The sequence below is a fragment of the Coregonus clupeaformis genome, chromosome 18, assembly GCF_020615455.1.
Source record: "Coregonus clupeaformis isolate EN_2021a chromosome 18, ASM2061545v1, whole genome shotgun sequence".
NCBI lineage: Eukaryota > Metazoa > Chordata > Actinopteri > Salmoniformes > Salmonidae > Coregonus > Coregonus clupeaformis.
In genome coordinates, this window is record NC_059209.1 from 15,697,283 (window position 1) to 15,710,473 (window position 13,191).

Here is a 13,191-nt window from a genome sequence, read left to right on the forward strand (position 1 = left end):
AGGTCTGGAGACTGGCTAGGCCACTCCAGGACCTTGAGATGCTTCTTACGGAGCCACTCCTTAGTTGCCCTGGCTGTGTGTTTCGGGTCGTTGTCATGCTGGAAAACCCAGCCACGACCCATCTTCAATGCTCTTACTGAGGGAAGGAGGTTGTTGGCCAACATCTCGCGATACATAGCCCCATCCATCCTCCCCTCAATACGGTGCAGTCGTCCTGTCCCCTTTGCAGAAAAGCATCCCCAAAGAATGATGTTTCCACCACCATGCTTCACGGTTGGGATGGTGTTCTTGGGGTTGTACTCATTCTTCTTCTTCCTCCAAACACTGCGAGTGGAGTTTAGACCAAAAAGCTCTATTTTTGTCTCATCACACCACATGACCTTCTCCCATTCCTCCTCTGGATCATCCAGATGGTCATTGGCAAACCTCAGACGGGCCTGGACATGCGCTGGCTTGAGCAGGGGGACCTTGCGTGCGCTGCAGGATTTTAATCCATGACGGCGTAGTGTGTTACTAATGGTTTTCTTTGAGACTGTGGTCCCAGCTCTCTTCAGGTCATTGACCAGGTCCTGCCGTGTAGTTCTGGGCTGATCCCTCACATTCCTTATGATCATTGATGCCCCACGAGGTGAGATCTTGCATGGAGCCCCAGACCGAGGTTGACTGACCGTCATCTTGAACTTCTTCCATTTTCTAATAATTGCGCCAACAGTTGTTGCCTTCTCACCAAGCTGCTTGCCTATTGTCCTGTAGCCCACCCCAGCCTTGTGCAGGTCTACAATTTTATCCCTGATGTCCTTACACAGCTCTCTGGTCTTGGCCATTGTGGAGAGGTTGGAGTCTGTTTGATTGAGTGTGTGGACAAGTGTTTTGTATACAGGTAACGAGTTCAAACAGGTGCAGTTAATACAGGCAATGAGTGGAGAACAGGAGGGCTTCTTAAAGAAAAACGAACAGGTCTGTGAGAGCCGGAATTCTTACTGGTTGGTAGGTGATCAAATTATTATGTCATGCAATAAAATGCAAATTAATTACTTAAAAATCATACAATGTGATTTTCTGGATTTTTGTTTTAGATTCCGTCTCTCACAGTTGAAGTGTACCTATGATAAAACATTACAGACCTCTACATGCTTTGTAAGTAGGAAAACCTGCAAAATCGGCAGTGTATCAAATACTTGTTCTCCCCACTGTACATGAAATGAGTTTGAATAGGAAATATAGCAAAAAGCATAGGAAATGTAGTCATTGACAAGGTTAGAAATAACAATTTTTTATGGAAATAATAATTGTGTCCTTCAAACTTTGTTTTCGTCAAAGAATCCTCCATTTGCAGCAATTACAGCCTTGCAGACCTTTGGCATTCTAGTTGTCAATTTGTTGAGTTAATCTGAAGAGATTTCACCCCATGCTTCCTGAAGCACCTCCCACAAGTTGGATTGGCTTCATGGGCACTTCTTACGTACCATACGGTCAAGATGCTCCCACAACAGCTCAATAGGGTTGAGATCCAGTGACTGTGCTGGCCACTCCATTATAGACAGAATACCAGCTGACTGCTTCTTCCCTAAATAGTTATTGCATAGTTTGGAGCTGTGCTTTGGATCATTGTCCTGTTGTAGGAGGAAATTGGCTCCAATCAAGCGCCGTCCACAGGGTATGGCATGGCGTTGCAAAATGGAGTGATAGCCTTCCTTCTTCAAGATCCCTTTTACCCTGTACAAATCTCCCACTTTACCACCACCAAAGCACCCCAAGACCATCACATTGCCTCCACCATGCTTGACAGATGGCATCAAGCACTCCTCCAGCATCTTTTCATTTGGTCTTCCTCTTTCCAGTGTCTGTGTTCTTTTGCCCATCTTAATCTTTTCTTTTTATTGGCCAGTCTGAGATATGGCTTTTTATTTGCAACTCTGCCTAGAAGGCCAGCATCCTGGACTCGCCTCTTCACTGTTGACGTTGAGACTGGTGTTTTGCAGGTACTTTTTAATGAAGCTGCCAGTTGAGGACCTGTGAGGCATCTGTTTCGCAAATTAGACACTCTAATGTATTTGTCCTCTTGCTCAGTTGTGCACCGGGGCCTCCCACTCCTCTTTCTATTCTGGTTAGAGCCAGTTTGCGCTGTTCTGTGGAGGGAGTAGTACACAGCATTGTACGAGATCTTCAGTTTCTTGGCAACTTCTCGCATGGAATAGACTTCATTTCTCAGAACAAGAATAGACAGATGAGTTTCAGAAGAAAGTTATTATTTTTTAATTTATTTTTAATTTAATTTATTAATTTTTTAGGGGGTAGATCAGCTTTAATATTGCAGATATATTGTAACTTCCATCAATGTAATTGTCTGCATCACTTCCAATCCCCCATATGTTTTTTCTTCTTCTTTTTCTCATATATATATATATATATATATATATATATATATATATATATATATATATATATATATATATATATACATACATATCCTTTAAAAATATATATATTTCCCTTTATTACTTTCCAACCCCACCATCCCTTCCCTAATTGGAGCAAACCAGTGAACAACAATGCTTAGGCCTCTACTTCATGCTTATACATACTATATACATTTTATGGACACAGTCAATAATTATATTTTGTTTGTTTTTACTCCTGAACTTCCTCTGATCATTTTCATGATGTCCATCTTGTATGCTTCTATATGCCATATCTTTTTAACTGTGCTCTTTCACAAAAGCTCACAATATGTAACCTATATACTTATTATGGACACAGCATGTCTTACACTAGTTATCTTGTTGTTATTAGTTGTTGTTATTAGTCCCATCCTTCAGCTCCATTCAACTCCTCCCATCTATCTCTTAACACCATCCATATTGGATTTCTAATTGCCATATATTTCTCAACTGTACTGTGATGTTTTACAAACGTTCTGAACCTTTCTATTCTCATTGTTTCTATAGTTTGTGAATTGAAAATAAACATCTTTGCTAAAAGTATTATTATATTATTGATCGATTGACTATGCCTTTTCAGATCACCCAGTAATGCTATCTGCATGGTTAGCTTCAGGTAAATATTGCAATCCTCTAGCCATTCCTGGACCTGTGTCCAAAAACAAGCTACAAATGGACAGTACCAAAACAAATGATCTAATGATTCTGTCTCTTCGCAGCAAAATCTGCAGAGCTGGGAAGATTGTATCCTGCATATAAATAACATCGTATTGGTAGCAAGAATTTTATATAATGATTTAAATAGAAAAATTATAAGTTTTGAATCTGGCGTCGTTTTGCGTATCAGTTCATAAACACTATGCCATGGGATCGGTACATCAAAATCTCTTCCCAACTATTTTGCAATCTATATGGGACGGCTGTCAATCCTTTGGTCCTGAAATGAAACTGGTATACTTTGTTATTTGTCACAGTTATTTGTTTCTGGCCATGTTGATTGCTTCTTTAATTAGCACAGCAGTTTTCATCTGTGCTAACATAATTGCAAATGGGTTTTCAAATGATCCATTAGCCTTTTAAAATGGTAAACTTGGATTAGCAAACACAACGTGCCATTGGAACACAGGACTGATGGTTGCTGATAATGGGCCTCTGTACGTCTATGTAGATATTCCATTAGAAATCAGCCTTTTCCAGCTACAATAACCATTTACAACATTAACAATGTCTACACTGTATTTCTGATAAATTTGATGTTATTTTAATTGACAAATAAATTGCTTTTCTTTTGAAAACAAGGACATTTCTAAGTGACCCCAATCTTTTGAATGGTAGTGTATATTAACCAACGATGGGGTTGAGGTCAGGGCTCTGTGCAGGCCAGTCAAGTTCTTCCACACTGATCTCGACAAACCATTTCTGTATGGACCTCACTTTGTGCACGAGGGCATTGTCATGCTGAAACAAGAAAGGGCCTTCCCTAAACTGTTGCCACAAAGTTGGAAGCACAGAATCGTCTAGAATGTCATTGTACGCTGTAACGTTAAGATTTCCCATTACTGGAGCTAAGGGGCCTAGCCCGAACCATAAAAACAACCCCAGACCATTATTCCTACTCCACCAAACTTTACAGTTGGCACTATGCATTGAGGCAGGTAGCGTTCTCCTGGCATCCGCCAAATCCAGATTCATCCGTCAGACTGCCAGATGGTGAAGCGTGATTCATCACTCCAGAGGACGCGTTTCCACTGCTCCAGAGTCCAATGGCGGCGAGCTTTACACCACTCCAGCCGACGCTTGCCATTGCGCATGGTGATCTAAGGCTTGTGTGTGGCTGCTCGTCGATGGAAACCAATTTCATGAAGCTCCCGATGAATAGCTATTGTGCTGACGCTGCTTCCAGAGGCAATTTGGAACTCAGTAGTGAGTGTTGCAACCGAGGACAGACGATTTTTACTCGCTACGCGCTTCAGCACTCGGCGGTCCCATTCTGTGAGCTTGTGTGGCGTACCACTTCGCAGCTGAGCCGTTGTTGCTCCTAGACATTTCCACTTCACAATAACAGCACTTACAATTGACCGGGGCAGCTCTTGCAGGGCAGAAATGTTACGAACTGACTTGTTGGAAAGGTGGCATTCTATGACGGTGCCACGTTAAAAGTCACTGAGCTCTTCAGTAAGGCCATTCTACTGCCAATGTTTGTCTACGGAGATTGCATGGCTGTGTGCTTGATTTTATACACCTGTGAGCAACAGGTGTGGCTGAAATTGCCAAATCTACTAATTTGAAGGGGTGTCCACATACCTTTGTATATATAGTGTATCAGTCTTTATATTGGGTCTACCATGCTTAGGTATCAAGGTGAAGGGCATACATGGAGAGAAATTGACAAACACAATGAAGTCACACCAGAACATCAGGGCAACTAAGAAAGCCAGTCATTTTACTGTATTCTCTGCAAAATACAAACACCTTTTACCCAGCAGAAGAATTATTTTTTCAGGTTCCCGACTTTTTCACTACACAGCTGAATCAAGTCCCTTGAGATACAGAGATGTGGCTTTAATTTAATAACATCTTCAAGTGGCAACAAAGGCCAGCTTATGCCGCTGAAAGCTTCTTTTGCGTTCCAAACACTAACTTCAGACCTCCCCAACGTTTAGATTTCTAGAAGCTACATAAGATACTACAGACTGTTAAGCATTTTTAGCTACACATTATTTCCCCCTTTTTTAATGGATACAACTAAAATAAAGAAAACCACAAACATGGTGGAGCAACCAAATAATTCCAAGTAAATAGTTGGTAATAGTTGGCAATGGTATACCACATGGTGTATGTATATCACCATACCCTTTGCACTAGACGTGACTGATCAAATGGTAGCCGAGGTACTGGGCTGGGTCAATTAGAGGTACCAGTATAGAGGCTAATACAGAATAATGGCATTACAAATTGATCAACAGATGAAGAAATACAGATGCTTCAAATCCATAACCAAAATAAAATATGAAATAAATCAAGCATGCTCAATGTCTTTGGTTACACAATATCAATAAACGCCACCAACACCTCAAAAAGCACACCACAGCTAAAAACAAAAAGGGAGCTCTTGGTGTTGTGTTTTCCATAATTCATTAGTGAGCAAGTGACACAAACAGCATAGTAACTCAATCAGCTAAATTAACAAAAGTGGGATTTGGAAAACATACTTTTCCATCATACTCAATGAATCAATGAATATACTAAAAATTACACGTTTGTTTTATGATTTTAAGTGCAGTTCATAAGGAAATGCATTCTGAAAAAATGACACTATAGTTACTAAGTACTATCTACTCTACCTACCATGTCTCAAGGAGGACATGTAATGGTATTCTAAACATTTACATTTACATTTTAGTCATTTAGCAGATGCTCTTATCCAGAGCGACTTACAGTTAGTGAGTGCATACATTTTAAACCTCTAACAACTATGAACAGTATGACCAACAGTATGACCAATTCAAATTGAAATGGGAAACCAATTCTACATTTTGAGCAAATGCTTTTATTGTTGTTTTTTTCCAATGCTTGCAATAACCATAAATGAATGTGAAAATAAAAGTAGAATAATATTACAGAAATGCCACTGGCTTTGGTTTTCCACACATATGCTGCCTGAAATATCATGTTTTTTTTTTAACCATTTGTATTGAATAAAAAAAGAAAGAACAAGGTAGGGGCTCTGCCCCTGTTTCTGACTACACAGACTGTATACAGTAACAACATAGTGAACTCGCATGAAATATGCACATAGAAATACCATAACACTTGAGTGACAACAGACCGAGGAGTGAGAGGCAGAGAGAAATGTGGCTAGTTCATGTAACAAAAAAAAAAAAACTACACAAAGTTATATTTGTCTGAAATCAACTCTTGTACTTCTCCCAAACCAGTAGGTACATTTTTCCTACATCATCTTGTTTGAATACTTCATGTTACACTGCTGAGGAGGTTGTGGAACACTGAGCTGGTGATTGGACTGAGTGGGGTCAAATATGACACAACACCTCGTGATTAACAATAGACCACCAATATACAGCTTGATAATTTGACACAAATACAATTTGGAACTATCAAAACAATATTTTAATCTGGATTTATGTGCTGTCCTGCACACACGTTTGGGTCTCATTGTGATAATTGGCAAAGGATTTGTAGTGAAAAGGTTAAATAAAATGTTCAAAATATACAGAATACGTGGGCCAAACTCCCATCAAAGAGGATGTTGGAGGGTATTGTTGTAGAATCCTAACTATGAGGATCATGACACATCATGGGTGATGTCAAACACGTTCATTTGGCATGACGCATGTCACCTGCATGGGCATTAACCCCCAGTTCCAATCCACAAACAGTTTCCACAAATATGTTGTTTGTCAGCAAAGAGGTCTATCTTTCTTAATTTACTCACAAACACAGACAACTCTGTTCAGCTGGTTCTCAAGGTTAGACTAAATACGCCTCTGAACAGCACTGTCCCAGGCTCAAATAAAACAAAAAACAGACAATATGTGCAACTGCACATAGAAAACTCCACTAAGAAAAAAAAAAGAAAAAACATTATTATATATATTTATATATTAGAAAGCTATACACAAGCATGTTAATTTCACAGATTTTTTTTTAAAGATTCTTAATATTATCATTATTATATATAATTAGAAATACACGTTTAAAAACGAAACCTCTACAAAGAGAAAACAGTTCAGCAAAGCATGGGTTCTCAGTCTGTTTTCATGGCTTAGGGTTTTTCATTTCTCATCGGACTATCCATCTTATATTAGCAAAGCTATCAAAAAACACATTCTGGCTTATAGAAACTACAAAAAGCCACAAAAATGCTTTGCATTGTATTCCTTTCATATGAAAATATAAGCAAGTGTATCGTACACTAGTTTTTTTTAATACTGAATATTGAATGAAGACCCAGGGTTTCTTGATTCAACTAACATGGCTCTTGGGTAAAAGGATGGTCCTATCAATGTGCTCCATGTTTGATGAGGAGCTTTATGTTTAGCATGGGTTCTCTCATCTTGGTTCCTCATATCTACCAATGGGTCTGCGGGTATACCTGTACAATCCTTCAAATGTTGCATATTAGCTTTCATTATGTGTATGAATAATCTGTAATGTATAGCCACGTTTGACTCCTCCCCTTTGCTCCTGACCCTCTATTTACATAAATACGTTGAACCTGCAACATGACATCATCTATCGTAACATACATTTTGCAAGGGAGAACTGCGGAGAAAGGTAGCAATGAAATTGACTCTGTACACATGTATTGGTTGACCAACTCAAGTGCTAGGCTGTTCACTCAGCAACATATGCTCTCGATTTTCCTCTAGTCACTGATTATCACTGAGGCAAGTTGTAAGTACTTTTACAAAACAGAGTACCTGACTTTTTTTTGTTTCTTTTTTGATTTGCATATATTTACACATACACACACGTGTAAATATATATGCATATCTTTTTTTCACACACGGCACAAATAATGCATAGTTCCCCACCAAAAATATCCCTAACCCCAACCAACACCCCTTTTACCTTGGATCCCCAGTCCCATCCCCACTGCTTTATAGAACTTCAATATGTATAGCACACACACTCTGCAAAAAGAAAAAAAGAAAACATTACAGTTAAATTTAGAAAAAGGGTGCCCCCCTTCCTCCAATGAGACAGAGAGAGAGAGAAAAAGAGAGAGAGAGCATGGGGTCTGGAGGTGAGTGACGTGTCGCGTGGTGATATAGAGGGCGATGGTGTCGAGGCATCATTACATCGCAGGGCTGGGGAAACGGCCAGCGCTGTGCTATCATGTGGCCCATCCTTCAGACAGGCGCACGCGTTTGACCAAGGGGCTCTCACGCTCGTCCAGGGCGGGCCGAGACAGTCCCAGTGGAGAGTGGAACTCGTTCCTGTGCTCGTCCCGGTCGCTGCCCTCGTGGGAGCTGCTGCAGCTGCTCAGGCTGTCGACAGGGGAGCGGCCCGAGTCCTGGCGGGACGAGGGATTATGTTGCTGATGGATGCCGTAGCCCCCCGGTGTGCTGCTGGTGCGATCTCTAGGAGGAGAAACAGGTTCGGACTTGATGTGGAGGCTTTGAGCAGAAGGCAGGGAGAGATTTGAACTCTGACATAAGTGATTGCTATTGCAATTTCTGTAGGAAGGAAAGGAAACGCAAGGGGTTACAGAGTGAAGAAACATGATCATGCACCCGCAGTTACACACAAGCACACACGTTTACTCCATATTTTCACATCCATATCTCATATCTAGTCAAAAAATATCAATGTGTATCAGTATTTTCACTATAGTTGCCTCAACAAGCTTCATTTCAATATCCGTCCCTGCTCTCTCTGATCTGTCTACTGCTTGTGTGTATCTCCATGTACTCACCCTAGCTGACTGAGGGCCGAGTGCTGCATGTTCTGGAGGTGTTGTTGTTGCCAACCGCTCATGGAGCCCAGGTGGAGGGAGCTACCACTGTTAAAGCCGGACAGGGAGGATAGGTCTGCACTGCTCAGCGAGTATTCTACACATACATACACAGAGAGAGAAGGCAAACAGTCAAAACCAGTTCAGGCCAGTTCAAACAGGTTTGTAAAGTACATTAGTTTTGAATTATGGCTACTGAATTTAATAGTATAATAGCCAATGTCTTTCTCCCTATACATTTTTTCCTGCTGGGTCAACACAGCTTCCATTGAGTCACAAAGTGGGTGAGGGAGTGTTGCAGTGAGGGATATATGTTTGTGAACAACACCACCTGCTGTTAGGTTGGTGGAAGTTTTTAACATCACATTATGATGAAGCCATGTTTCAGGGCCGGACAACCTATTGTTACGTGATTTTTCATTAATATTCTATATTTATTTGATCATGAGCATGCTTGTATTAACTATCATGTCTGTGAAGTCCTGTAAATCTGTGTATGAGATACAAATCTTATCAAATCAATAAGAATCAAATAAATCATCAAATAAAAATGTAAATAGTGGGGCGAGTGTGTGACATTTATAGTTCACTTTCCAGACTCATTAATACCCTGTATGTAGTAACAAGGACACACACACTGACGTAGAGTGTATATGTGACAAAGCCTGTGTCTGTTTGTGTAGAACATGTGTAAAAGCAGTGGTACCTACCAGTACCGTATGAAGTGGAGATGGCTGATGGGTAACCGCCCATGCCTTGCCCTGGTAGGGTGGGCGTTGCTACAGAAACCACAGGGGTGGCCAATGACTGTGCAGACTGGGAGTTGTTTATTCTCTGGTTCTATGAGGGGAAGAGAAAAAGAGAGAGATGGAAAAGCATGAGCACCAAAAAAAAAAAATTATAATAAAAATAGACTTAGTTGTTTTGTTTTTTTTGCTCCGCAGATGCTAGAAGAATGAACAAGATGCCAGCTTCTTGGAAATTAATCACTTGACACGCGGCACTGCTGAACCCTGCCAACCCTGTCATTTACCACCCCTTCTGAGGACCCGCCGTCTCTATAGTAACCCCACTGGTCTCCACGGCAACAGAAACATCGACGGCTAGGAAAGGCACTTTATTGTGGCAGGGTGGTGCAGAAATTATGGCGGTTTAATGCCATATAAAAGTGTTCCCTTTGTTGCCTTTCATTTCCTGGTTCTGAGAGGGGAAGCATGTATGCTAAGGTGCCATGCAATGCCCCTCAATCAGACATAGAAGGAAAGAAGGGAGTGAAGGGGTTGAAATGAGGGGGATGAGAGAGGAAAGATGACAGGGTGCAATGACTCAGACATACCACTAGGTGTCACACTAGGCCCTGGCTAAACGCCCTCCTTCATCCCTACATGGACAACGCATGCAGCAGATCGCTTGAGGTGGAAGTTGCCCCTTTGTGGACAACAAGGATCATCTTACTCTTTACTTCAATCCTGACCTTAACATCCTAAAAAGTAATCACTGACCTTAGATCAGCTCTTGGGAGCAACTCAACTACACCCAGAGAATTATAAGGCACTGGTTCAGTTAGGGTTGATGTACTTCTATTGTTAAAGCATAATGACTGGTCTCCCTTCTATCTAACTGAGGATAGTGGATGATTACTGTGTTTGGAGATTGTTATTATTTTTGGTTGCTAATTTCAGTGACAGGCCAACTTACCAATAGCAGATCGACATCCTCAGACTGACGGCATTAAACGGGAGGGCGATAAGTTCAAATTAGTTTGATTGGATGGAGGTAGCAGCTGGGTGTGGTTGTAAGGATGGAACTGCTAGGAGTGAGGTTACTAAACAGGAGCTCATTTAAAAAGGAAATGTACTATTACTACTGTACTCCACTAACAGTCTATCTATCTTGTTAAAATCATAACTTATGACAGCATATGTATGGGACAGCTTCAACCACTTAAAACAAATATCCAAGAAGACAATAGAACACACAGAAAGAAAATCAACTGAAGGGACATATGTGAAAAAGATTAAGGACAAACAGGAGTGAAGAGGGATGGGATCAGGACTGGGGGTAAAGTGAATGAGCGACTCACCAAGGAGGGCATGTTGTTCTTGGCTCCAGGGGGGATGAGCACACGCAGGTCTGGCTTGCGGTTGTTCATGCCCAGGTTCATGGGTGGGGGAGACTTGGCCTGCATGCTCTTGTTCATGCTACCCGGAGAGGCCAGCAGACCGGGCGAGTTACGGTGGTGGTTCCCGTAGCCGTTGCCTAACGAGAAGAGAGGGAGACACGAGAGCGAGGGAGCCATCAATTATACTGTTCAAAAGACCGTCATTACTGTTATCCTACAGAGTAGCATGTTGTACTGAAGAAACCATTACTTCAAATATTCACATTTTTCAACTAGTGGAGGAGTGGAGATGCTACTGTCCTAGAGCCAGAGAGAGAACTCAATTTCACCCAGTGATCCCACACAATTCTCCCATCTCTGCCTGATTTGGCTGGTTTGTGAGGACATATTCTTTCCTTTCTTAGAGAAATGTCAGTGAGTTGTGTAAAAACATCAAATTAGGGCCTTGGAGACCACAGAGGGACAGCACCCATCATTTGGCCATCAGCGCTAAACACGTGTTGCCTCTTCTAGACAAAGACCCTGCTTTGGGGTAGACACCCAATCCACATTCCTCCTCTGACAGACTGACTGGAGGACTGAGTTTAGCACCCACGCCACACACAAAACAGTGGGGCACCCTCCCAGCAACATCCCATTAAAAACGAGAGAGAGTGAGCAGTGTATACGCTTTGTTTCTAACCCAATCCCACAGCCGGCTTTTTTCCCCCATTCCTAGGGGTAGAACAGAGAGCGTTATATGGATGTTTCCCACTTGAAAGAGGGGCAGGAATTATACGTTAGACATAAATGAATTTCCTAATCATATACTCCAGGGGAAAATGAGTCGCAGATGTCTTCCTGGGCAATTTCCCCCCGCTGATCTTTGTTTAATTTGAGAGCGAGGTTTTTGTTGTTTGAAAATGAAAAGTCTCGAAAGCTCAATTTGAACAATCTGAAGAGTAAACGACCGCTAGCGGTGAAAGAAAATGAGGCTGTGACAAAAAACAACAACTAGAAAAACAGTGTGTGTGCATACATGTATGAGGTCCCTATGTGTAAAATTGTGTTAGTATAGTGTCAGAGTGTGTGTGTGTGTCAAATAGTACTTGTCCGAGTGTGTGACTTTCAATGTGTCTATTACTTACTGCACATGTCAATGATGAATGCATGTGTCTGTTGAGGTGTGCCTGTGTATGACAGCGTACGTGTGTACAGAGCAAGTGTATGGATGCACCTGTGTGTTTTGTATGGGAGCCTCTCCTAGAGCCACTCCATCCAGCTGCCTCATCAGCTCTGCCTGCCTCGCTCTCATCCTCATGGCTGGACTATTGTGCTGTGGAGTGGGCCCATGTGGAGAGACATGAATAGCGAATCAAAACAGCCGGAAAAGACTCGGTTCTAGAAAATATCAGAGAATTACGTGTAGAAAAACGGAGACTGTCCAAAACATCCCAGACTAAAAAACTTGAACATGACAGTTATCAATGTTCAAACCCAAGCCCATGGAGAATGTATGTAAGGTCAAGTCAAGGTAAGGCTGTTACTGTACAGCCCATCTGATTCATAGCTCCCGGCCCAGAGGCTGAGCGTACAGTGAGGAGGGGATTTCAGGCAGCCATTTTAGGACAACAGCTCAGGCTCTAAATATGACTGGAGACTGGCTATAGCCCAGGAGATGGGCTTTATTACCTAAGGCAGGCAATTGACAAGTGATATGGATGCTAGAGGTTCTCTACAGCTGCTAGTGACTGGTTTATAGTAGGTTGATCTGAACTGAAGACACTTGGGTTTAGCAACATGGCTACAGATAGGCTAATACAGTAGCAAGCGTCTGACTACAGACGTGCAGCAGCTCTGTGAGTCTAAGACATGATCGTCACCGACACTGACACTGACAGTCAAACCCTTCTTCTTCTCCCGCTACCACCTCACGCTGCAGAGTAGAGCAGCGAGTTGAGGCAGACCAGAAGCGACCGTTTTGAGGAAGCACCAAAATGAACACTTGCTGCCCAGATAAGAGTCAACGACAACATCCGATTTGAAGTGGAGATGCAAAGGTGAAGGCTATTTATCTAGGCAGAGATCGTCTGGGGATGCCAACTGTGACTGTACGCTAACACACTGGCTAAAGGTGCATCGCTGAACTTTTAACATGTGCCTATTGG

General features: G+C 41.9%; 1 protein-coding gene across 8 annotated transcripts in view; it reads right to left on the reverse strand.

The window, feature by feature from the left end:
• Positions 1 to 4,863: 4,863 nt before the first annotated feature.
• Positions 4,864 to 13,191, reverse strand: part of LOC121550217 (myocyte-specific enhancer factor 2C) — a 103,015-nt gene continuing 94,687 nt past the window's right edge. For all 8 annotated transcript variants that reach the window (XM_041862371.2, XM_041862376.2, XM_041862375.2 and 5 more), the window contains 4 exons: positions 11,006 to 11,181; positions 9,633 to 9,762; positions 8,884 to 9,019; positions 4,864 to 8,644 (listed from right to left, as the gene is read on the reverse strand). In XM_041862371.2, coding sequence (XP_041718305.1) covers positions 8,302 to 8,644; positions 8,884 to 9,019; positions 9,633 to 9,762; positions 11,006 to 11,181 — 785 coding nt within the window. In that variant the 3' untranslated portion in view covers positions 4,864 to 8,301. The remainder of the gene's footprint in view (positions 8,645 to 8,883; positions 9,020 to 9,632; positions 9,763 to 11,005; positions 11,182 to 13,191) is intronic.